Raw genomic sequence first — 27,133 nt, 5'->3', positions numbered from 1 at the left:
CTAGGTGGGGGTCTTATTAGGCCACAAGCTGAACATGAGTGGACAGTGTCATACAGCAGCAAAAAAGGCTAATACTCTTCTAGGCTGCATCAACAGAAGTCGAGAGTCCAGATGAAGGGAAGTAAAGTACCATTCTATTCTGCCTTGGTCAGACCACACCTGGAATACTGTGTCCAACTTAAGGAGGAGATTGACAAGCTGGAAGGTGTGCAGAGGAGGGCAACCAAGATGTTCAAGGGTCTGGAAACCAAGCCTTGTGATGAACTGTTGGAGGGGCTGGGTGAAGACGAGCCGATAGGATAACCATCTTCATATCCCTCGAGGGCTGTCCCACGGAAGAGGGAACCAGCCCCTTCTCCGCCCCCGGGGGCGATGGGGGGAGGGAAGGGCACCGCCGCCGCCTGCCTCTCCCTCGCCGGCTTCTCCCTGGGGGGCTCCGCCCCGCCGGAAGCGGCGCCCAGCGCAGCCGCCGCCCTGCCCCGCCCGTCCCTCCGGCTGCCGGGTCGGGGGGCCCCGCTCCTCGCCCGCGCCACGGGCCCGCCCCCTCTCGGTCCGGGCGGAGCGCGCAGCCAATGGGCGCCGGCGGAGGCGGGGCGCGGCTGGCGGGGGGGGGGGGGGAGTCGGGCGGCGGCGCCGGAGACGCTCCACTCTGTCGCTCGTCCGCCTCGCGCGCGCCATGGCATCCAAGTGCCCCAAGTGCGACAAGACCGTCTACTTCGGTGAGTGGCTCCTTCCTCGCCTCCATCCCTCCCTAAGACGCGCCCGCCAGAGCGAAGATGCTGGCTGCCGCGCCCGGGCGCTCTGCCCATGCTCAGAGGCCATGCCCGGGCGGGGACAAAGCAGAAGAAGCCGGCGGGCGCCGCCTTGGCGAGCTTTGCGCTTAGCCACGCCTTCGGTGGCTCCTCGTGCGTGCGCGGTCCCCGGGCCGCGCCATCCTCTGGGGCGAAGGGCTTCTTGCCCCCGAGCCCGAAGGAGCTGCTTCTGGGCTCAGCTGCGCGCCTCCGCCTCCGCCTCCGCCTGGCCACGCGCGCTCGATGGAGCCTCCCTCTTCAGAGGCAGTGTAGCGCGGACTATCCGGCGCCCTCGCGGAGCAGCAGGCCCGCCTTGCGAGTGCCCAGAGGCAGATAGGCGGCCGCTCTTGGGAACTGGAGGGACCGGAGCCAGACCCGGCAGGGATGCTCTTATGCAACAACCAAACCTCAAGCCGCTCCACTAGTCCAAATGTACGGAAAATACTTTCTCGTTATCGAATCATTTGCTCTCGCAGGCCTCCTCCTCCAATCATTTCTCCTTGTCAAAAATTCACTTTCCCACCCGGCGCATTCATTCCTGCCAGATTCCCTCTCCTACTGAAAGAAAACAGTGGACGTGTCTTCTTCATTCTTACAGAACTCAGATTGTTGCTAGGTTACCCGCTCCTCTTTTGAGCACAGGGCTAATCATGCAGATGTCTCCTAAACAAAATGGTTAATTAAAAATGAGCAGCAGCAGCCCCCCTCGGTCTGCAAGAACAGGCCAGTGGGTGTGGGAGAGAGAGTGTTGGGTGAAACCGTTTGCTAAGAGCATGTCGAGTGTGTTGGCGGTTGTAGAAAAGTGGAGCCACTCCCCGACTTCACCCCATCCCACTTAGCATACCATAGGCTTGCAGTGAGCAGCTGCTACTGGCTCATTCCCATTTTTTGTTGTTACTGGAAGCTGTTTCTAGGCATGCAATGCAGGTGCCTGAGGTCAAGGAATTGAGAAGCATCCTGCATCCTTCTTTAGAACCTCTGTTGCCAAGAGCAGGACAGAGAGAACTGGAGCCTCAGTAGGATGCAGTGGGCCTCCCCATGCATAGAACCACACATTAATTTTGTATATTGCACGAGAGTTTGGAAATCTAATGTATCCATCTTCCAGGCAGGACCATAGCTAGGGGGTGGCAAGGTGGGCCCCACCAGGGGCGCAGGCGATTGGGGGACACAAAATTGGCTAAAAATATGTCCATAAATATAAATATTGATTATTGCCTCATAAGAAATGATTTTACATAGAGGGTGAATTGAATGGGGGGGGGTTGGAGAAGAGCTCATTTGTCCATGGCTAGAGGGCGCAATCTGGACGGTTCTGTCAGGGGCGCAAGATCACCTCGCTACAGCTCTGCTTCCAGGATGACCAGAATATCATATTCTCTGCCCCAAATGCCATTAATACAGAATGAAGGTGAATAAGTGAGACCTGGGCAGTTCATGAGCCACCGCGTGATGGGTTTCTGGACATCATTTTAGGGTCCTTAACTTGGCAGTTTGACTGTTTTTGTGTGCTAAATTAAGTGAGTGCTGAACACCTCAGAAAGGAAATTTCTAAATCTTGGGTTTTGGTTTGTTTAGTTCAGTCAGTAAAAGGAGGCACGAAGACTGCAGGCAAGTCCTCTTTTACTGCCACTTTCTTGCCTTTGTCAGGGGAACGTTATGGCCTCTTGTTCAGCAGCAGATGGTTCAAAATGTGGGTTTGTAGCCACTGCATAATGGCCCGGCCAGATTCTGTTCTCTGCCTGGACAGCTTTTGTTCTGGGAATTGCTGTTTTAAATTAGACTGCCTTTAGGGGACCCAAGCACTCACCAGATCACTTTCTAATGTAATTAGGGTGCAGCATTCCCTTGTTACACCCAGTCAGGCATCATTTCCATGCTGAGGATTTGCTGTGCATTGTTCGCTTTTCCTTCCTGGAATTGGTTGAGGCTCTGTGAAGCATGACATCACAATGGTATCTTTCCTGCTTGTTTCTGTTAAGGAGTTATGTATAAGCCAATGTGCTTGTTTCTCTCCCACCATCTGCAAGTAAACACACAAAGGAAGACAAATTCGCTGTTTTCTATTTATAGACATTTGTGTGGGGGTGAAAAAACTCATTACCCCTTTCCTTGGGATCATGTTTGTGATGGGAATAACACATATTCTTTCTTCTGCTCTCTGGGGGAGTTCTGTTCTCTTGAGCATGATATGAGAGAGACAATCTAATTTTTTTTAATGACTCCTGTGAGAAATATGCATGGGAAGCATTAAAGTCAGAACTGAAAACCTGAATGAATTTCTCAGGAAAGATACTTGACCAGTTACTGGCCTGGTTTAGGCAGAACAATACTGGACCAGGAATTAGCCATGTCGTCTTCATTGCACTCCCAGCTTTGACAGAGCTTTCCTGGTTTCTTAAGTCATAATTTCTCTTGCTATCCAAACTGGGAAACTGGTCTGAGTGATATTGGAGATGCTGTTTGATATCCTGGTTTGTTGGTAGTGCTCAGATCCCAGTATCTCAGTTCAGATGTTTCTGGAAGCAGTGCTTTAAACAAGAAAGGCTTTGCTGAAGCTGGATGTGTGAGCAGAGGAAGATGGTGAGGTGAATAGGGAACACACAAACGTACAAGTTGTTCCTGGTACAATAAGACAGGTATCTTCAGACCCAGGACCCGCTTTTAACCCCATGCATTTGGGGACTCATTTCTTAACATTTTCCCTTATATTTGCATGTGATAGTTCTCCTGTTTGTGGCCCAGGCCTCCGCCTACTAATGGGTCCTCAGAAATGGTTTCTGTTGTCCCTTCTTTAGAGATATTTCCTGAAAGATTTATTCCCACATGGACTACTGAAATGCATCAACAAGGTTCTATGATTCTATGCGACAATGAATTCTTATATTGTGCCTGGCTCTCACTCTTAGTCACTACAATCACTACAGTGCAATCACTACAGTGGGACCTCGGGTTAAGTACTTAATTCATTCCAGAGGTCCGTTCTGAACCTGAAACTGTTCTTAACCTGAAGCACCACTTTAGCTAATGGGGCCTCCTGCTGCCGCTGCGCCACCGGAGCACAATTTCTGTTCTTATCCTGAAGCAAAGTTCTTAACCTGAAGCACTATTTCTGGGTTAGCGGAGTCTGTAAACTGAAGCGTATGTAACCTGAAGCGTATGTAACCTGAGGTACCACTGTATTGTGTTTGGAAATACTTAGGTCATGTGTACAGTTGTACCTTGGAAGTGGAACGGAATTCATTCTGGAAATCCGTTCAACTTCCAAAACATTTGGAAACCAAGGTGCAGCTTCTGATTGGCTGCAGGAAGCTCTACTATTAATGAATTCTACAAATGGATGCCATGTAGCATAGAACAAGTCTTTTGGGTAGTGCCTCTCGTGACTCAAAAATGCCGGTCAGTTTTTCTGACTGGACTATGTATCTGCCATAATCTGTTCAGCCATTTGTTGTATGACAGTGCACTGATGTCTAGTGGGCTGCTAGTTCTGATCTGGCCGCTGCTAGGCCAGGAATGTTTTGGTAGGAGTTGGTATGCAGTCTGTAATTGATGTTTGACAGGAGAGTCATTGTTGGGAAAGGTGGCAGCTCGTGTCTGGAGATGGAGGAGGGTGGCAAATATCTCTTCCCCAAAGTGGTTGATCTTTGCGCAGGTCAACCACATATGAATGGTGGTGCCCAGCTTGGAACAGCCTCACCAGCTGATGGTGATAGAAGGGGAGTCAATCTTGTGCAAACAAAGGGGTGTGCTGTGCCATCAAAATATTGTTTTTAGTGTCATCTCCTGTGTTTTGGCCAATATAGATTTGAGCGGTGGGTTAACCCATAGCCTGTTCCATGTGTCTTCATCAACCTGGGTTCCCACATGGCTCTACAAGATATGGATGAGCCCTTCTTTGTGTCAGTAGTTCATAAAGCTGAGAAGACATACCTTTGTGTTATTGATTAGTTTGGGTGCAAAAACGTCATCTGTGAGCACATTGCTTGTGAATGAATCACAGAACTGGGATTGCAAAGCCTGCCTACAAAAGTTCTTAGTTGTATGTATTGTAGCCAGGAGTGAGAGACTGAGTTTGGAAGCTAGTGCTTCTTCTTTACCCATTGGTCTCTATGGAGGATGTCCTGCAGACTGCATATGCCTTTTGACTTCCCGTCCAGCTGCTATCATCTCTTCCAAGCTTTGTTTGTTACAAACCCTGAAAGTTAAATTTAAAAAAAATTCGGGAATATAATTAAATATGTAGCAAATAAGTTTGTCTCTGAAAAGCCTGGCAAGCTGATAAGCAACGGGTTCCTGAATGTTGGTTTTCTCTCAACTACCTATCTTGACTGTTAGAACAAACAAATGTGTGGATCACTGTTTGAGGAAAGGTTGGGAGCCAAATACTGGATCTCTCCCTTTTTCACAGTTTCAACTGGATGAAGGAGAGATTTGAGATTTGAGAAGGAGGAGAGATTTGAGAAAGTTGTCTTGAGCCTGAATTACACTAGTCTTGAATCTGCCATGGGTGTATTTTTTCTCCAGGATGTGAATTGCAATGACAGTTTCTGAAATCTAGGTTCCTATTGCTTGTTGTTGATGCCTCCCTGAAAAAAACAGGAGTTTGATTTCCATTTTCTCTTTTGTGGACTGAGGGAGAATTATTAGCTCTCACAGTGGCTTGGGACATAACAGGGGGTTTGGCAAAAGACCTGAGAATCAAAAATCATAGAATCATAGAATCATAGAGTTGGAAGAGACCACAAGGGCCATCGAGTCCAACCCCCTGCCAAGCAGGAAACACCATCAGAGCACTCCTGACATATGGTTGTCAAGCCTCTGCTTAAAGACCTCCAAAGAAGGAGACTCCACCACACTCCTTGGCAGCAAATTCCACTGTCAAACAGCTCTTACTGTCAGGAAGTTCTTCCTAATGTTTAGGTGGAATCTTCTTTGTTGTGGTTTGGAACCATTGCTCCGTGTCCGCTTCTCTGGAGCAGCAGAAAACAACCTTTCTCCCTCCTCTATGTGACATCCTTTTATATATTTGAACATGGCTATCATATCACCCCTTAACCTCCTCTTCTCCAGGCTAAACATGCCCAGCTCCCTTAGCCGTTCCTCATAAGGCATCGTTTCCAGGCCTTTGACCATTTTGGTTGCCCCTCCTCTGGACACGTTCCAGTTTGTCAGTGTCCTTCTTGAACTGTGGTGCTCCAGGTGAGATCTGACCAGAGCAGAATTCAGTGGCACTATTACTTCCCTTGATCTAGATCAGGGGTCTGCAACCCGCGGCTCCGGAGCCGCATGTGGCTCTTTTACACCTTTGCCGCAGCTCCGGGGCGGATACTAGCGAGGGGAGGAGGCGCATTGTGCGCTCCGACACTCCCCACTGTGGCGGGCGCTGTATTGGCTGTGACGTCGCATGGGGGCGGTGCGTGCGTTAGTCACGCACCGTCCCGACGTCACCTTCCCGCCTGCCCGCCTGCCCGCCCGCTACATTGTAAGGGGCATGTACGCTGGTCACTGTTTTGAAGGGGAGTGAAGAACACACACACAAAAAAAGGTAACTTGTTAATTTAACGTTTATTTCTATGAGGAGGAGTAATTCTGAGGGATCAAACAAAGAAATAATAAAAAAGTGACAAAAAAGTTATTTTTATAATGACGAGTTTTGCGGCTCCCAGTTGTTTTTTTCTTCGGAAACGGGTCCAAGTGGCTCTTTTTGTCTTAAAGGTTGCAGACCCCTGATCTAGATGCTATACTCCTATTGATGCAGCCCAGAATTGCATTGGCTTTTTTAGCTGCCGCGTCACACTGTTGGCTCATGTCAAGTTTGTGGTCAACCAAGACTCCTAGATCCTTTTCACATGTACTGCTCTCAAGCCAGGTGTCACCCATCTTGTATTTGTGCCTCTCATTTTTTTGCCCAAGTGCAATACTTTACATTTCTCCCTATTAAAATTCATCTTGTTTGTTTTGGCCCAGTTCTCTAATCTGTCAAGGTCATTTTGAAGTGTGATCCTGTCCTCTGGGGTGTTAGCCACCCCTCCCAGTTTGGTGTCATCTGCAAATTTGATCAGGATGCCCTTGAGTCCATCATCCAAGTCGTTGATAAAGATGTTGAATAAGATCGGGCCCAAGACAGAACCCTGTGGCACCCCACTAGTCACTCTTCTCCAGGATGAAGAGGAACCATTGATGAGCACCCTTTGGGTTCGGTCAGTCAGCCAGTTACAAATCCACTGAGTGGTAGCATAGTCAAGTCCGCATTTTACCAGCTTCTTTACAAGAATATCATGGGGCACCTTGTCAAATGCCTTGCTGAAATCAAGGTAGGCTACATCCACTGTGTTCCCTTCATCTACCAGGCTTGTAATTCTGTCAAAAAACAAGATCAGGTTAGTCTGACATGACTTATTTTTCAGAAATCCATGCTGACTATTGGTGATCACAGTATTCCTTTCTAGGTGCTCACAGACTGTTTGCTTAATGATCTGCTCCAGAATCTTCCCTGGTATTGATGTCAGACTGACTGGGCGGTAATTATTTGGGTCCTCTCTTTTCCCCTTTTTGAAAATAGGGACAACATTTGCCCTCCTCCAGTCTGCCGGGACTTCGCCTGTTCTCCAGGAATTCTCAAAGATGACTGCCAGTGGTTCTGAGATCACATCTGCCAGTTCTTTTAATACTCTTGGATGCAGTTCATCTGGCCCTGGAGACTTGAATACATCTAAACTAGCCAAGTATTCTTGTACTATCTCCTTAGTTATTCTGGGCTGTGTTTCATCTGCTGAATCATTTGCTCCAAATTCTTCAGGTCGGGCATTGTTTTCTTTATCAGAGAAGACTGAGGCAAAGAAGGCATTGAGGAGTTCAGCCCTTTCTGTGTCCCCTGTTTGCATTTCACCATCTTCTCCTCTGAGTGACCCCACTGTTTCTTTGTTCTTCCTTTTGCTACGAACATACCCATAAAAGCCTTTTTTGTTGCTTTTAACCTCTCTAGCAAGCCTGAGTTCATTCTGTGCTTTAGCTTTTCTGACTTTGTGTCTACACGTGCTGGCTATTTGTTTGAATTCCTCTTTGGTGGTTTCCCCCCTTTTCCATTTTTTGTACACATCCTTTTTTAATCTTAACTCAGTTAAAAGTTCTTTAGATAGCCACCCTGGCTTCTTTAGGCACCTTCCATGTTTCCGTCTCATTGGTATTGCCTGAAGTTGTGCTTTTATTATCTCCCTCTTAACAAACTCCCAGCCATCATGAACTCCCTTTCCTTTTAGTATTACTGTCCATGGGATCTCACCCAGCACTTCCCTAAGTTTTATGAAGTCGGCTTTCTTAAAGTCAAGAAATTGAGTCCTAGTATGCTTGGCTGCTCCTTTCCGCTGTATAGTAAACTTCAGAAGAGCATGATCACTCGCGCCTAATGATCCTTCCACTTCTACCCCACTAACCAGGTCATCAACATTGGTTAGGACCAGATCTAAAATGGCTGTTCCTCTTGTTGCTTCTCCCACTTTCTGGACAATGAAGTTGTCTGCAAGGCCAGTGAGGAATCTGTTTGACCTTATGCTCTTGGCTGAGTTTGACATCCAGCAAATATCTGGGTAATTGAAGTCCCCCATTACTACTATCTCCCTTCCTTTTGCATGCTTGGCCATCTGTTCCACTCAAGTATGAGTGAAGTTGTACAACCCTTGCCAACTTCTAGGTTTGCCTTATTCCTTCTCAATGCCTTCATTTTGCTTTAGGAACTATTTGCACCACTCCTTATTGAATCTCAACTCATAGAGTCTGATTAGGAGGATCCTATCTCTCCTTAATAAAGCAAGATATGAACAAGCCTTTTGCCTGTTAACTCAGCTCCGTCACAACTCCCTTGACGGAGTGAACAATCAGATGAGGAAAACTCTAATTAATCATAGTTAATGAACCACTTCAAATAGTAGTTTGAACTGTAGTTTAATATTCTGGCTTGTTCCAAAGCTGATGACTATAAGTTTCCCAGTTTGGAGCACATGGGAAGCTATGGTTAATGAGAGACTTTCTGGATTGTTTTATTATTCATTCACTACACTCCATTGTCTTTCAAGACAGACAGGTGTGAACACAATAGGCAAAATACTTGTTCTTCTTATTGTCCCATCAAGGATCCTGTTTCACATTTTTGTTCATTTTAAAATAAATTCTGTCAAGCACATTTTTGTCAAAGAATGGCTGAAAATTTACTGCTTGGGGGTGCTGTGATGTGATGTGCCTTTTTCATTAAGAAAGGAGGAAAATGGGGGTTATTGCATAGAGTGCTGAGGACTCATGTACCTCATGTGGTACCTCAGGCTACAGACGCTTCAGGTTACAGATGCTTCAGGTTACAGACTCCACTAACCCAGAAATAGTACCTCGGGTTAAGAACTTTGCTTCAGGATGAGAACAGAAATTGCGCGGTGGCGGCACGGTGGCGGCGGGAGGTCCCATTAACTAAAGTGGTACCTCAGGTTAAGAACAGTTTCAGGTTAAGAACGGACCTCCGGAACGGATAAAGTTCTTAACCCGAGGTACCACTGTTCAAGGAAAGTGAAACGGAAAACAACTCTCTAGTCTGCTTAACCTGACAAAGACGAAGAAGGAGCAGATGGAGCGCACAGTCGTATTCGCAGAGGGGAAATAATTGTCAAACCAAACTGTACCCATTTAAAGATTGCCAGGCTCATTCGCACAGAAACAACTAGGTCACTTGGTAGCAGAGAGATAGTTGTGGCTGAAGGTGAGCTGCAAAGAGCAGGAGCTAATCACTGTATGAAAAACATACTGAGGCCAACTACCTGTAATGCAGAACAAGTGTAAGATAACTTAGGTTTAATTTTTAAAAGAGAAGAGAGAAAGGTCACTTTTGGAGCAGGAATTTGCATTGAGGAAAGAGTTTTAACCAGAATGAGTTGATTTTTTAATCAAGGCAGTGTATTAGTTTCAAATCCCTAACAAAGATTAGCATGGATAAATCAAAGTTTCTCATTTTGTAGTACAAATTTCCAGAACGAGCTTGTATTGTATACAGTTTGGACCATAATTTGAGAGAAGCAAATTTGAGGAGGTGAGATCCTGAGTGTTAGAACTTGTACGTCCACCTGTGCTCTCTATGGGGGTTTTCACCCTTGTGCGATCAGGCAGATTCCTGAAGAGGGTTTTTCTGAGGCTTATAGGAACGAAGTGGTCTTTTGATTAAAATGTACCTTTGCAAAAACAAGGGCTGGTGGAAAGTGGAAAGTGGGATGGAAATTAAATGTTTACAATGTTTGGTTCATAAATACTCTGAATTTGAGAAATTAATATTTGGACAGTTAGTTGAAAGGCATAAAATATTAGATCACCCACATGGAGAGAAACCTCTAATTAAAGCTCCCACCCACAAAACAGAAACTGACTAATTTAAAGACAGTGGAGAATGCAGTTATGCATTTGTAAAGTTATAAAGCAGGGCTAATCTGCAGCTGCAGGGTGAGGTTTCCTTGTGCTTTGACATGGAAAAGGACATTGCTTTTTGTGAGTGGCAATCAGCCTTTTGCAACTAGATGGAGATGTCCAGGAGCCACCCTTGGCACCTAGCGTCTCCACCTGTCTGGCTGCAGTCAGCTGGTCTGCTGGCCCAGCGGCAGCAAAAGACACACATCCTTTTCTGTAGCACTACCCCTGCCAAACACCTAATTTGCCCAGCAGTGCTGCAGCAAGAGATGCATCTTTTGCTCCCATGCTCCCCTGCAGACCACCAATTCACCCAGCAGATTTTTTGGTTGTTGTTGTTACAGGGCTTCCTGGTCTGGTAGCAAGGCAGCAAAAATAAAAGGGGGGGGGGAGGAGCACCTAGACATTTTACTTTTAGACAGACCACAATCTAGGTCCCAGGAGCCCCACGGCTCCTAACATTCCTATCCCAGATCCTAACACTGGGTGTTAGGTTAGGGACAGGAAATGATTTCCTTCAATATGATATAATTATCCCCTTTTACTATAGAGGGCCTAGGCTAAGTGCCTGCCCTCTTTTCCCCAATGCCTCTCCTCAGAGTGTCTTCTTCCCACCAAACTATGAAAACCCTCTGAGGCTGCTGCTTCCCAGAACTTTACTGGGTGACATGCTGCTGCCTACAGTTTCTTTCCTGGGCCATGCTGCCCTTCCGCAGGCCTTCCTGATGTTGCATGCCTTGCTGCAAGGGCTGCCTGCACAGGTGGGAAGGACCCCAAGACCTATATCAAAACTCCCTGGCTCTCAGACCACAGGTGCACCTTTTGCAGATTTGAAGAGGTCTTGGCCTTCCTCTAGAGGAGCTTGGAACAAGCTCTCTGTTCTGTAGCTGAGCTGCTGGAAACTGTCGTCACAGCCCACCAGCCACCACATGCCTCTGAATGCATACGCCCAGCCAGCTGCTGTGTAGCAGCAGGGGAAAGAATGACATCCGTGAAACTGCCACCTCTTTGGAAATGCATGCATTGGATATGGTCAAGCTTAATCCTGTGTGTGGAATTAACAACTGCATATAGATACCCCTGACCCTTGGCTACGTCCCAGATGCTGGCTTCCCCCCTTCCTTTCCCACTAAGTTGCCTGCTGTGTCTTCCAGCCATGAAGGCAGGGAAGTTGGAAGAAATAAAGCAGGCTGTCATCTTTTTACTTTCTGAACTGTTGCATTCCGTACAGTAGGAAACATTTCTCTGCTTCATGACCAGCTCACTTTCCTCTCTGGAAAGAACACTGGGCTTCTGTCCTGGCTGCTGGCAGGCTGTCTCTGGGGCATCATGTTGTTGCTGCTTCCTGCACTGGCTGCTTGTTAGAGGCCGAGTTTTGCTTTCCGGGTTGGATTTTGTTTCCTATGTTCCCTTTATGAGCAGCCCAGCAAGTTGGACTGATTGCAGTCTGGTTTCTTTCTTTTTGCTTTCCTTTTTATAGCACACCATCACTTCTTCCCTTAGTTTGCTCCATTGATTTTGAATGACAAAAACATTAGCAGTTTCTCAGATACTTAAAATGAAGTGCTCTTTGAAAGCTTATGGTGTTTGTGGTTTAAGATGCTACAGAACTTTTTGTTTTGGCTGCAACATGGGTAATGTGGCTAATTGTACAGAAATTTGTACCACTGAAAACAGTACCACAGTGAATAGCTAAGCTTGGTGTGGAGTATGAAGAGAGCAAGTAGAAGCATTTTTAGATTTTCCCTTAAGATTTTTTTGTGAAGTTCCAGAGATTACATAATCATCATGATCTGGTTTAGGTTGAAGCATATAGTGAACATTTGACGGGGGTGACACCATGTGCACGTGTGCATGGAACAGCAAGTGCCTGGGTGTTTTCATTCCAAAATGCTTTTTTCATTTGGGTGCTTTTTCTCTGGATTTGCCATCTTTTGTTTACTTACTTACTATGGAGCAGCTACATGATTTTCAGAGTAAACCTTCAGCGTTCCCCCTCATCAATTTGTAGCTAAGATAGGCTTTTTACTTCCAATGCTTTGCAGGACTCAGAGGAAACGGCCTTATTCCAAGTCAGACCATTGATCCCTGTAGCTCAGTATTGTTGACTATTAGCAGCTGTCCAAGGTTTCAGGTGGGTGTCTTTCTGGTATTCTACCACCCAGCTATGGCCCTTCCCACTATTTAACCATTGAAAAAAATCAAATAAAAAATAGAGGACATGAGTAATTTTAAGATCTCCCCCTGCAGGAAGAAAAAGTGTCATCAGGGAAATTTCAAGGAGCAAATCAGAAGTACAGTACTGATCACGAATCCCTAGCCCAGATCAACAGGAAGCAATAACATAGGCTGAATTTGCAAACAGAAGCCTTTCACTTAGCAACACAATGGATCTTTGCTAAATGGGATATACTTGCGAGTAGACACTATAGAAAGAGCATGGTTATGGAGAAGGGCATCTTTGTTGGGTAATCTAGAAAGCTATATAGGACTGTGTGGACCACCTTTTAATCCCATGTCCAGGTTATTGTAGAAAATACTGCATCAGCTGTGCTGAAGGGCTTTAAGGGAGAAGCACCTTCTGTTTGTCTTTACTTTCCTGCAGAGCTTCAACAGCACCATGGGATGAGCCATGAAGAGCCAGTTCTCCTTAGACTACTGTATTATGCAGTAGGGTGTGGTCCTTACCAGCTGCTGGGAATCCTTCATGGGGAGAGTGCTGGCCCAGAATGTGGCCTTCCTGTGGGGGTTGGTTTGGCCATTGTGAAACAGGAGGCTGTGCTAGATGGGCCTTTTCCTTATGTTATAAGGAATTTTCCTAATAAGGATTTCCTTATGTTCTTAATTTAAACCTTTGAAAAAAGTGCTCACTGAACCTCACTGCTACATCCTGCAAAGAATGGATGAGAAGCTGAAGAAACCATGTCCCTCTTTTCTCATAGTTTATTTATTTTTACAAAAGACTTCCTTCTTAAGCCCAGCTCCTTGCAGCAAACAAAGAGAAGGATGAAGAAGGGAGAGGTGGCTTCTGTTCCACAAGTTGGGCATCAGAAGGAAGTGCCATCAATGTCTCACTGCTCCTGCTGTTAAGCTGTGGGTGAACATATCAGATGACACAGCGATTCTTCAAACAGCTCTTGTTTATTCAGAGGCAAGAACAGAACTGAACTGAAGGGCTCAGTCAGCCTGCTTATATAGAGCTCCAGTACAACGTTACTGTAGCAACTTTCTAAAACTATCCAATCACTGAACGTCACTTTCGATCCTTCATTTGCATAACTATCTACAGTATCCCCCTGCTGGCCCAGGGTGAGAACTTCAGTACATAACACCACTCCCCACCGAGATAAGGCGTTAGTTACAATCGTAATGGTTTCCTTATATACAGCACTACACATAATGGTTCAATTAGGCACAAAAGCATATCTGTTACATTTCACATACCTCCACATACTTAGACCAACAGTGTTACATGTCCAACAACATAGTCCTTTAAATAAGTTGGGCGCTTGGAAACTCTGCCAGACCGCCGGAGACTGGTAGCCAAGTCCGGGGGGCCACCCAATTCTTGCTGAGGCTGTGGTGCGACCCTAGGTGGCGTTGAAACCAAGTCCCCTGGATCCGCTGCTGTGGGTGGAACCTCCGCAAGTGGAGTTGGCGGAATGTCAGGCACGGCAGTGGTCTGAGTCTGTGGTAAGTCCGGCAGACCATCTGAAGTGGCTTGGTTCGCTGAGAGAGAGAGGTTTCAGAAGGAGACAGGATTAACACTGGTTAAGAAAGTGAAATACCTAGGGGTTAATATGAGACTGCTAAAAATGTGAACCTATTTAAGGATAACTATGAAAAATGTTGGATGGAAGTGAAAAAGGATTTAGAAATATGGTCAAACCTGAAGCTATCATTGCTAGGCCGAATTGCTGCGATAAAGATGAATGTATTGCCAAGGATGTTGTTTTTGTTTCAAACATTGCAAATTTTGGATAAAATGGAGTGTTTCAAGAAGTGGCAGAGAGATATTTCTAGATTTGTCTGGCAGGGCAAGAAGCCTCGAATAAAATTTAAGATATTAACTGATGCTAAAGAAAGAGGTGGATTTGCCTTGCCGGACTTAAAACTTTATTATGAATCAGCCGCATTTTGCTGGCTGAGAGAATGGATGCTTCTTGAGAACACTGATGTGTTGGATTTAGAAGGTTTTAACAATGCTTTTGGGTGGCATGCATATTTGTGGTATGACAAGGTCAAAGCACATAAAGCGTTTAAAAACCATATTGTCAGAAAAGCACTGTTTAATGTTTGGATAAGATATAAGGACTTGCTTGAAAATAAAACCCCAAGGTGGCTGTCACCAATGGAAGCGAAGACTCAGAAAAAGCTCAATATGGAGGCCAAATGGCCGAAATATTGGGAAATTTTGGAATAAGAGGGAGACAGACTAAAATTGCAGAGTTTTGAAAAATTAAAAAATAGAGTGCGAGATTGGCTTCACTATTACCAGATAATGGAGGCATATAATTTGGACAAAAAAATTGGCTTCCAGGTAGAAAAATCAAAATTGGAAATAGAACTGTTAGATCCTAAAATTAAGAATTTGTCAAGAATGTATAGCTTGCTGTTGAAATGGAATACTCAGGATGAAACGGTGAAATCTTTTATGATTAAATGGGCACAAGACGTTGGACATAATATTATGATGGCTGACTGGGAACAGTTATGGACCACAGGTATGAAATTCACGGCATGTAATGCCTTAAGAGAGAATATAATGAAAATGACATACAGGTGGTACATGACACCAGTCAAGCTCGCAAAAAGCTATCATCTGCCCGATAATAAATGTTGGAAATGTAATGAGATTGAAGGTACATTCTTTCACCTTTGGTGGACGTGCCCAAGGATTAAGACCTTCTGGGAGATGATCTGTAATGAAATGAAAAAGGTGTTTAAATATACCTTTCTGAAGAAACCAGAGGCCTTTCTCCTGGGCATGGTCGGCCAATTGGTGCCAAAGAAGGACAGAACTTTCTTTATGTATGCTACAACAGCAGCAAGAATACTTATTGCAAAGTACTGGAAGACACAAGATTTACCCACCCGGGAAGAATGGCAGATGAAGGTGATGGACTACATGGAACTGGCGGAAATGACTGGCAGAATCCGAGACCAGGGAGAAGAGTCGGTGGAGGAAGATTGGAGGAAATTTAAAGATTATTTACAGAAACATTGTAAAATTAATATCTGTTAGAAGGATGTTGGAATAATATTATATGATTTTAGCAGGAATGATATAAAGGATTTGGGAATAACTGACTGTTAATTGGTGAAAGGAGGAAAAGTAAATTACATTATATTAAGACAATTTACAGGACAAAAATTTTAAAAGAGGGAAAGGATTTGCTGAAATGGATAATTGACCTAGAATACAAAAAAGGGAGGTGTGAGGAGGTCAAGGAAATAAGCTAATGAAAGATTAGTAATGAGGAGATCTGATGTATTTTTCTTTGCGTTTTTGTTTTTGTTTAATAGATTTTATTTCTCTGTTTTTTTAATATATTGTGATGTGTTGTTTTGTTTTTGTTTAATGTGGTATTTTTACTTTTTCTTTCTGTAATTTTAAAAACTTTAATAAATATTATTTTAAAAAAAATGAAGTGGCTTGGTTCGGCTCCACGCCAGCAGTTTGCGAGAGGTGTAGGTTGAGCCTCACCATCTGTAAGTGTCTGTTCCGGAGCCACGAGCGCAGTTGGGGGCACCGTGGTAGTGTCCAATCCCCAACCCTGCACCTAAGCTGGTCTATGAGCCTGCGCCACAAGCGTCCGTCTTCGAGTGCCACCTGGTACGAGCAAAGTCCAGTGACTCCCACTACTGTGGCTGGCATCCAAGGAATGTCCCCCAGAAAGTTCTGGGCAAATACCTGGTTTCCTGGAACAAATGACCGTGGTGCGTTGGCATAGCCTGGGGGTTCGGCCACGGCAAAGTCTGGGTGCAGCCGGTCGAGCGGGGACCCGAGGCAGCGGCCCATAAGCAGTTTGGCAGGACTCTGCCCTGTGGCCGCATGAGGGGTGATGTGTTGCATGAACAAGTATTCGGCAACCCGCTCATGCCAGTCTCCCCGGTCCAAACGCACCAGTGCCTCTTTTGTCGAGCGCACCATTCTCTCTGCTTGCCTGTTGCTTGATGGATGAAATGGTGCTGTTAGTGCATGGCAGATGCCCAGTCCCAAAAGATACCGCTCAAAAGTGCCTGACATGAACTGCAGTCCGTTGTCGGAGACAAGGACATCAGGACACCTATGCGTTGCAAAGAGGCCTCGTAGCACCTGGATGACGGCCTCGGTAGTGGTGGAGGGCATCAGGGCCACCTCCAGCCATTTGGAATAGGCGTCCACCACTACCATAAAGGTCCGGCCGTGAAAGGGGCCAGCCAGATCGATGTGCACCCTCGACCAGGGTGTCTTGGGCGTCTCACAGGTGTATCCCTTAGCTGCCGGTGGCGCAGGCCTCGATTCTTGGCACGCTTGATAGGCGGAAACCCAGGCAGTGATGGCATCGTCCATGTTAGGCCACTAGAAGTAACACCGAGCCAACGCCTTCATTTTGACGATTCCTGGGTGGCCAACGTGCAGAGCCTCAAGGACGCGTTGGCGGAGTCTTTGGGGAATCACGACGCAGTCTCCCCACAGCAGACAGCCGCGATGAGCCGAGAGTTCATGTTGTCTGGTTGCAAAGGGCTGGAACTCCAATGCAAAAGGCCCTTGTGGCCACCCCCTCCACACCCAGTTGAGCACACGGCTGATGGTGCGATCCTGCGCAGATGTGGAGGCCACAGTGGCAGCCGATACAGGCGCTGCAGGAGGATCCTCAATCAGGAGGAGCGATGAAGCAGGAGCCTGGTCTTCCACAAACGCTGGAAGAGGGCAACGGCTGAGGGCGTCGGCATGGCCCATTGATTTCCCCGGGCGATGGACGAGCCGGTAGTGGTAGGCAGCCAGGAAAACAGTCCATCGCAGCATGTGCGGCGAGAGGACCGGTGGAGTTGGACGATCACCGGCGACAAGGCCCAGGAGTGGCCTGTGGTCGGTGATGAGGTCAAAAGTCCTGCCGTAGAGGTATTCATGGAACCTCTTCACTCCAGCCACAAGTGCCAGTGCCTCCTTGTCAAGCTGGCTGTAATTCCGTTCAGTCAGAGATAGTGTCCTGGAAAAGTAGGCAAGCGGTGCTTCTCTTCCATCTGGAAAACGGTGACTAAGGACAGCGCCGATGCCAAAAGGTGAGGTGTCGCAGGCAAGGACCAGCGGCCTGGCTTCACTGTACTGTACCAGCACACTGTCCGATGAAAGGATAGCCTTGACCGCGTTGAAGGCGGCCATCTCCCGATGACCCCAGGACCAAGGTGTCTTCGTGCTGAGGAGTCGGTGAAGAGGCTCAGCCACTGTGGCTTTGTGGGGCAGGAACATGTTATAAAAGTTCAGCAGCCCCAGGAACGCCTGCAACTCCATCTTGTTCTTTGGGATGGGGGCCTGCTGGATACCGTGGATCTTGGATGTGGTTGGGTGAAGGCCGGAGGCATCGATAAGATAGCCCAGGAACTCCACCTGTGGAACGACGATCTGGCACTTCTCCCTCTTTACCTTGAGCCCGGCCTCCTGGAACCTGGTCAGCATGGCACGGAGGCACTCGAACAGCTGCTGGTGTGAGTCTGTGGACACCAAGACGTCATCAAAATATGGCACCACGCCTGGAAGCCCTTGCAGGAAACGCTCCATAAGGCTTTGGAAGATGCCAGGAGCCACACTCACCCCGAACTGCAAACGGCGGCAACGGAATGCCCCTCGGTGGGTTACGATCGTCTGGGCTTCAGCAGTGGCATCATTGACAGGCAGTTGTTGATAGGCTTGGGCAAGGTCCAGCTTAGCAAAGACCTGACCCTCACCCAGGGAATGCAGCAGATGTTGGACAACAGGAACCGGATAAGCGTGCTGCTGAAGTGCCTTGTTGATCGTGCACTTGTAGTCAGCGTAGATTCTCACCGACCCGCCTGGCTTGACAGGTGTGACGATGGGGGTTTCCCACTTGGCGTGGTCAACCGGCTCCAAAACTCCTTGGGCGATCAGCTTGTCCAGTTGTTCGTCCACCTTTGCCTTGAGAGCAAAGGGAACCTGGAGTGGCTTTAGCTTGATGGGTGAGGGCGACTTGTGGATCAAGGCTAAAGGAGATGGGTGTACCTGTATATTGCCCCATAGTGCCGTCAAAAACCTCGGCAAAGTCTTTGACCAGACCCTCAGTCTCTGCGTTAGAGATGCAGTTGATGCCGGTGACTTCAAGGCCGAGGGCATCAAACCTAGGAGGCTTGGCCGCTGACCTTCGACCACTACCAGTCGGAGCAGGCCTGAAAAATCATAGAATCATAGAGTTGGAAGAGACCACAAGGGCCATCGAGTCCAACCCCCTGCCAAGCAGGAAACACCATCAGAGCACTCCTGACATATGGTTGTCAAGCCTCTGCTTAAAGACCTCCAAAGAAGGAGATTCCACCACACTCCTTGGCAGCAAATTCCACTGTCAAACAGCTCTTACTGTCAGGAAGTTCTTCCTAATGTTTAGGTGGAATCTTCTTTGTTGTGGTTTGGATCCATTGCTCCGTGTCCGCTTCTCTGGAGCAGCAGAAAACAACCTTTCTCCCTCCTCTATGTGACATCCTTTTATATATTTGAACATGGCTATCATATCACCCCTTAACCTCCTCTTCTCCAGGCTAAACATGCCCAGCTCCCTTAGCCGTTCCTCATAAGGCATCGTTTCCAGGCCTTTGACCATTTTGGTTGCCCTCCTCTGGACACGTTCCAGTTTGTCAGTGTCCTTCTTGAACTGTGGTGCCCAGAACTGGACACAATACTCCAGGTGAGGTCTGACCAGAGCAGAATACAGTGGCACTATTACTTCCCTTGATCTAGATGCTATACTCCTATTGATGCAGCCCAGAATTGCATTGGCTTTTTTAGCTGCCGCGTCACACTGTTGGCAAATCCTTGAAGGCGATTCGGAATCGGCCAACGCCTACCACGGGAATGTCATTTCCCTGGTAGTCTCTCAGGTGTACGCGGTGAGAGTCGAGTTGCCTTTTAGACACTCTGGGTACCAGTCTTTTGATGGTGCTCCAAGACACGATGGACAGGGCAGACCCGGTGTTGATCTCCATGTCACATGGAGCTCCTTCAATGAGCACCGTGACATTCAGCTTGCGTCACGTAGGCGAGTCGGTTTGGCTAATTGTGGTTCCAGATGGGCAGTGGCAGTTGGTGAGAGCGAAACAGCTTTCCTTGGCGGACTGGAGTGAAGACTTGGATTTGCGAGTCAGTGAAGGGGGGGGGGTGCTGGACGGAGTCGATCAGCAGACCTTAGCGATGTGGCCCCTTCTGGAACACTTCTGACAGATGGCGTCTCTGAATCGACACTTGGCACGGGAATGGTTGCCTCTGCAGCCGGCACATTCTGATTGGCCCTTGGACTTCTGTTGGAACTTCCTGCGCTCCCGCTTTGTCTGGTGCACGTCATCGTCTTCACTGGAGGATGCCTCATCACTGCTGGCCTCTTTGTGATGCACTGGAACTGGCTTCCTAGCAAGACACGGGCTGCTGGCCTCGCGGATCTCCTGGGCGGAGCGTTCAGCAGCTTCCAAGGCCACGGCCTCCTCAATGGCTTTCTGCACTGGAACTGGCTTCCTAGCAAGACGCGGGCTGCTGGGTGAGAACTTCAGTACATAACACCTGCCTTCTATGAAATCCTGAAGAGCCTGAGAAGCAGTGGCCCCTTATTTTCTCTATGGGTAGCATGTGGCAGGGAGGGAAGGTTGTTTGCAGGAGGGAGCAGCATGAGGCACTGCTGCTGCCTTTCCAAGAAAGAAATCCTTTGTCCTTCCCACCTCCCAGAGGGACATGTAGTTTTTTGCACTTCCCAGTTGGGCTTTGCAGTGAGGTGCTGCTTCTGCAAAACCCAGAACAAGGGCAAAGCCACTGTCTTCCCTGAATTCTAAGCATGTGATTTGTGTCCCATGAAATGGAGGGTTAATAGCAGCCATGACTAATGAAGCAGTGGTGATGATGTGTGACTGTGGCAACTCCTGCAGCACTACTATGGCACGATGTATATGCGTGCAGCAGCAAGCATATTCTCCTGTAAATACGTAATTATAACTTAGAAGAACCCTGGGTCCTGCAGTCTTTCTAAACAGCAAACACCTTCCCGTGGGTGCTGGGTGGGGAGAGAGGAAACCGTAAGTGGCAGACAGCCATCAGCCCTGCCATCCTGATCAACTTGTCTGGACTCTGTCACAAGCGGCTTATCCTCACTCACTTGGCCACAGTGTCAACGGCTGGTTTGATAGCAAAATAAAAATAGAGGTTGGTTTTATCACACTGGTATGTCCAACCTCTGGACAGTTTCATCCAGCAGCTTCATTTGGCATCCCAGAGGTGATAGCACTGTTACTTTCAGGACATTTCCAAAGTAGCACAGAAACTTGGCCAACATGGTCTGTGGAGGCAACTTAACTTTTAAAACTCTGTTTCTTTCAAGATTCCACAAGCAGTTTGCCAGAATTTGCCACCCTAAAGTATTAAAAACTGCTGAGAGTTCCAAAGACCATAATGCAATAATGATTTGTGGATCTTGTGAGATTTGTGAGAGAACATAACATAGCGGATAATTTGTGAGACTGCAGCTGCCTCCCTCCCTCCCTCCCTGCCACTTCCATGGGTCCATTTACAACCAACTGCCCACAGAGTGTGAAAGTAATATGTAGATATCAGCATATTTGCATTGAGAAGTACAATGCCTATGGACATAAAGGTTGTGTTTGTCTGCAATAGTGACTAGCCGTTGGTAGGCCTCTACTCTAGGAACTCTTCCTTTAAGAACATCTAAGCTAGTGGTGATAACTACGGTACTTCTTGGGAAAGTGACTTCCCAAAGGAATTGGATTCCTTGGGTAAGAAGCTGGAAGTAGATCAGGAAGCATCTGAAATTTTGTCAGTAGAAAATCTGCCTCTGTTTGGATTCCTGCGGAGGGTGGGGTCTTTGCTTTGAGTGAGGCAGTTGACTTTGGATGGCCCCCATGGGCACCATGCCTTTTTGAGGAGGAAGAGCTGTAAGTCTGATTCATTTCCTCTTGTTCTTCAGTGCTTTCATTGTCATACTATTGAGGACAAGTTGAACTGTCAAGGAATTACAGAGAGACTAGGCAGGATATGAAGGAAATGGGACCTGCAGGTCTAGAGAGCCAGTGTGGTGTAGTAGTTAAGAGTGGTGGACTCGTAATCTGGGGAACCGGGTTCGCGTCTCCGCTCCTCCACATGCAGCTGCTGGGTGACCTTGGGCCAGTCACACTTCTTCGAAGACTCTCAGCCCCACTCACCTCACAGAGTGTTTGTTGTGGGGGAGGAAGGGAAAGGAGAATGTGAGCCGCTTTGAAACTCCTTAGGCTAGAGATAAAGCGGGATATCAAATCCAAACTACTCCTCCTCCTCCTCCTCCTCCTCCTCCTCCTCTTCTTCTTCTTCTAGTTTACAGCCAGAAAAGCATTTGATGTCTCAGCTTTTGAGAGGAGTTGAATAGTGGGCCTTAGCACTGTTTCTTCTGCTCCTGCTCCTCAGACCTGCCTATTAGTGCAGTGGCTAGCTAACGCCATGGCAATTGTGCCATGGGGTTGAAATCTGGTGTTTTTATTCCAAGGCTCAAAATGGCTTGTCCCTATTTTTCCAGAGCATGTGGATTTCTTAGCCACCAAAATGTGTAGTCACCCTGGAGACCGGACTCTGCCACGTTGGCCGCAGCTTTTGGTATGTGAGAGCAAAGGCCGCATGCGTCTTCTCCTTTGCTTGAGGTTCTGCCTCTGGTGTTTGATGTGAGGCAAATGGGCCAGGAAGGAAGGCTCCATTTCGCCTGTTATCCTATGCACAAGAGAGAGTTTTAGTGCGCTCCCTGGCAGCTGATAATGTTGCAGTCAAGCTGGAAAGCCTAAGCATGTATGCTCTAATTCGAAAATAGCCTAAAATATTAAAAGGCAGATACCTGATCCACACAGTGTCAGGGAGGACTTCAGTTCTAAGAGTAACTGAGATGGCAGCTGCTGCTTTGTTGCGCTCTCTCCCCCTGCCTGGTTGGTGCTTGGGGTACACTGGCTGTACACGTTCTCTGCTGCTGATATGGGAGATGCCAGTGGCTATTGCTGTTGAGTGTCAGCAAGAGGATGGTGCTGAATGTGCTATCAGGGTGTTTTTGTCTTCTCCCTGTCAGGATACCAACACCAAAGTAATTTGCCTGAGCTTGGGTTACATGGTGTCTGAACCTCTTGAGCTTTCAGAGTCACTTTGCTTTTGTGATGAAGCAACTATTCTGTGTTTACAAATGCCATGACAGCAAGCCATGATGGGAATCTCAAGTGAGATACACTTACAGTGAAGTTGCTCCCAGTTTGCACACTCATTCAAGGAATAACAATTTCAGGTTTGTTCCAAATCTATTAAATATTTAGGTATGTTAATGTCAAGAGATGAAACACAGTTAGTTACAGTTCATATGAATAAATTAATAAAATAGGCTTCTTCAGATATCGATAGGTGGGAGTCATTGAACCTTACCCTTTGGGCGAATGCTCTCAAAATGAATATTATTCCCAGATTCATTTATATCTTGATAGGACTTCCAGTTTTTATATCTGGATCATATTTTCAAAAGATAAACTCATTGTTCATTGAAATACGTTTGGGGCTCAGCAGCACCAAGAATATCCTTGCAGAGAATGCAGCTACAAATTAAAGAAGGTGGTTTCGAAATCCCAAATTTGGAATTATATAATTATGTTTACCTACTGTCAAGTACTAAATATTGGAATTCCACTGTTGGCCATAATTTTCCAATGTGGGCAACGCTAGAATATATGTACGTAGCACCTTTGGTTGGTTGGACAATACTAGGATTAAAATATCTGAAATGTCAGGGGACTCTGGAAACAATTAAATCACAGAAGAATATGGAATACATTGGCTAATAAAAACAAATTTGTTCCATTTTTACATGCTAAGCTTACCCTGTGGGGAAACCCCACACTAAGAATTGCAAAAAAAAAAAAAAAAGATTGTGATATGGAAAAATTGGATGGAAGAAGGTGTACTGACATTGGACCAACTGATAGATGAGGAAGATGAATTTTATGCTTTTGCTGTTTTAAGACAAAAATATCACCTATCAGATGCAGCTCAATTACAATATCTTCAAGTACAACATCTCCTAACAAGTGTGTTTGAGCCCTCACCCCTTTCAGCTTCTGAGACACCTGAAACATTGGAGCAATTGGACAACTATTCAAAAATAAAAAGCCAGCAATTACTTGCAGGCTGCAAGAGATGATTGGAATAAAGAATTGCAATTTTCAATATTACTCAGACAGTGGGAAAATGTTTTAAAATGTTTTAGCTTCAATACCCAAGGTGTCATTAGATTTAAAATTAAGACTAATACATCAGAAAATAATATTTAGAGTTTATTGGACTCCTTTACGGTTGTATAAAGAAGGGGTAGCTAAGATAGCTAAGTGTTGGAGATGTGGCAAGGACAATGCCTCTCTGAAACACGTTTGTACAGTGCTCTTTACTTAACAAGTTCTAGGAGAAAATGCTGGACTGTGTAACTATGACTATGCAGAAAAAGTTAAATCTTTCAATGGAAGCGAAGGCACAGAAAAAACTCAATATGGAGGCCAAATGGCCGAAATATTGGGAAATTTTGGAACAAGATGGAGACAGAGTAAAACTGCAGAGTTTTGAAAAATTAAAAAACAAAGTGCGAGATTGGCTCCATTATTACAAAATAATGGAGGCATATAATTTGGACAAAAAAGTTGGCTTCCAGGTGGAAAAATCAAAATTGGAAACAGAATTGTTAGATCCCAAAATTAAGAATTTGTCAAGAATGTATAACTTGCTGTTGAAATGGAACACTCAGGATGAAACGGTGAAATCTGCTATGATTAAATGGGCACAAGATGTTGGACATAACATTATGATGGCTGACTGGGAACAGTTATGGACCACAGGTATGAAATTTACGGCATGTAATGCCCTAAGAGAGAATTTAATGAAAATGATTTATAGGTGGTACATGACACCAGTCAAGCTTGCCAAAATTTACCATCTGCCCGAACATAAATGTTGGAAATGTAATGAGACCAAAGCTACATTCTTTCACCTTTCGTGGACATGCCCAAGGATTAAGACATTCTGGGAGATGATTTATAATGAAATGAAAAAGGTATTTAAATATACCTTTCTGAAGAAACCAGAGGCCTTTCTCCTGGGCATGGTGGGCCAATTGGTGTTAAAGAAGGACAGAACTTTCTTTATGTATGCAACAGCAGCAGCAAGAATACTCATCGCGAAGTATTGGAAGACACAAGACCCACCCGGGAAGAATGGCAGATGAAGCTGATGGACTATATGGAACTGGCGGAAATGACTGGCAGAATCCGAGACCAGGGAGAAGAGTCGGTGGAAGAAGATTGAAAAAAGTTTAAAGATTATTTACAGAAATATTGTAAAATTAATGAATGTTAGAAAAATGATGGAATGAAGTTATATGGCTTTAGCAGAAATGTTATAAGGAATTAGGTACAGACAGATTGTAAATGTATTAAAGGGAAAAAAACAAGGTTAGAATATGTTAAGATAAATTACAGGACAGAAAACCAGAGGAAGATGGAAAGGAATTGCTGAAACAGTTAATTGAAGTGGAATACAAAAAGGCAGGTGTGAGGAGGTCGCTGAAACAAGTGAACGAAAGTTATGATATCGAAATTAATGGATGTGTTTTTAATTGTTTTTGTTTTGTTTGGTTGATTGAATGTTTTAGGGTTTGGGGTCTGTGGTGTTTTTGTTTTTGTATTGTATTGTCTTGTTTAATTCTTTTTCTTTTCTTTTGTAATCTTTAAACTGCTAATAAATATTTTTTTAAAAAATCTTTCAGTGGAGAGTATTTTATTGAACTATATACCTGCTGTATGGAAATTTTCTTTCTTTTTTTTTTAATAATATTTATTAAAAATTTTCCAGAATAAAAAGGAAAGATAGCAAGAAAAAAAGAAAAAACAAATATGATTTACACTTGGTTTCAGTGGCATCTTTCCCGGACTTCCCCCCCCTCCCCCCTTGTATTCCATTTCCCTTAAATTGATTCCACAGATTCTTACCCCAAATTTTAAAACCTTATTTGTAATTTTAAATAACCCATTTATTCCAAATTAATTTATCTTATTTATCTTAATGAACCATTTCTCCTTATATTTTATATAATTCCCTAAGATCGACCCCATTTCCCTTCCACGAATTCCCCTATTTTCAAACAACAAACATGAAAAAAGAAAAGAAAGAAATAATATATAATTTTACAGCCTTTGGATTCCAAATCCTTCCCCCCCCCCCATTCCCCGGTTCCAATCCCCAAAGTTCATCCATTGTCTACTGCCAGCCTGGTGTATCCAAGTCTATATCTAAACTCCACTTTGCCGTCTTTTGATAGCTTTTAATTTCAGAAAGTCCAATCTCGAAAAAACTCTCAGAAAAAGTCATTGTTCTTCCATCCAGACCTCTATGTTTAAGAGTCTAACTTAAATTCTATTTCTTGGTCCTTTTAAAGTCTGGATGTTCCAAATACTCCGGCTTCAAATTTGGTCCAGCTCTTATTCCTCAGGTTGCTTTTTCCTGTTCTGCTGCAGAAACCTTCTAATTCAGAAACTTCTTGTTCTTCACAGAGGCTTTTGTTATTCAGGAACATAACTTGCGTCAAGTCCCTTCCTTTCTTCAATAGATAAATCCATTGTCTCCTTTAGTATAGAAACCTCTGTAGACAAAATAATGCTTCGTTTTTGCAGCTTTCCCAAGAGATAACAGATCCTGCTCAAATTCATAGTATTTTTCCACTTGCTGCTACTGTTGCAATGTCCCAGCCTCCCTCTAGAGGGAATATGGTAACTTAATTTCTTTCAAAATCAGACCCAAAAGTCAAATAACTTGTTGCCTTTATTTCCAATAATTTATGTCCAAATTGTAACAAATCTAACCAGCAAAGCCATCGTAACAAAGTTCTCTTTTATTTTCCTGCTTTGACAGCTACTTTGACAGCTGTCAAAGTTTCTGTGTCTCTTCACCAGTCTCTCATAGCGGATCGTTCCCGGTTCCCGGGGGGGTTGCATTTTAGTTCCCACAAATCAGTCTTCTCCTCCAGCACAATTATTGTAATTTCCCTTCGTGAAGTTAAAATTTTTTTTCAGGTAAACAAGTTCATGTCTCGATCTTAGTTGTCAAATCCTTGCGGTGAGCCATCTACAACGGGGGGGGGGCGGACTTTCTTTTTGCACTCCCCCCGCTCACTCCAAATTCAAAGATCAAATTTCCCTTTTAAGTCCAATCAATTTACTCACGGGTTGTTCCTTTTAGTCCAAATCCGAAATTTTCAAAGAAGAAGTCGTTGCTCTCCGCCGAATGGCATGCGGCTTCGCTGGGCAGGGGAAGCATTGGACTCACAGCACCACACCCCCCCCCCCGTCACCCGCTCCACAGCCTTTAAAAAGGCTCCTTCGCAGGTCGGGGGCGCAAACGGTGCCCGCCGAGTCACCAAGTCCATGGGCATCTCCGCCCATGGTTTTTGAGGGTCCCCGCGTCGCCGGCACGGCAGGACCCGACCCCTACGCAGTCGACTCCCTCCGGAGCTCGGAGGGAGTCCGCCATTCGGCGATGGCGCCGACCCGGAAGTTGTATGGAAATTTTCAAAGGGACAATGGAAATGGATTTTCTGTGCCCGAAAGGTGGCCAAGAGATTGAGGAATTGGAAAAATGAAGCTTTGATACCATT

General features: G+C 45.7%; 1 protein-coding gene across 1 annotated transcript in view; it reads left to right on the top strand.

The window, feature by feature from the left end:
- Window positions 1-607: 607 nt before the first annotated feature.
- The window catches only part of LOC307218843 (cysteine-rich protein 2), a 50,683-nt gene continuing 24,157 nt past the window's right edge, over window positions 608-27,133 (top strand). Inside the window, exon 1 of the mRNA XM_079981771.1 lies at window positions 608-719. Coding sequence (XP_079837897.1) covers window positions 677-719 — 43 coding nt within the window. The 5' untranslated portion in view covers window positions 608-676. The remainder of the gene's footprint in view (window positions 720-27,133) is intronic.

This window comes from Podarcis cretensis, assembly GCF_951804945.1.
Source record: "Podarcis cretensis genome assembly, chromosome: 6".
NCBI classification, from domain to species: domain Eukaryota; kingdom Metazoa; phylum Chordata; class Lepidosauria; order Squamata; family Lacertidae; genus Podarcis; species Podarcis cretensis.
Note: the sequence above shows the minus strand (reverse complement) of the source record. Positions and strands in the feature narration are given on the sequence as shown.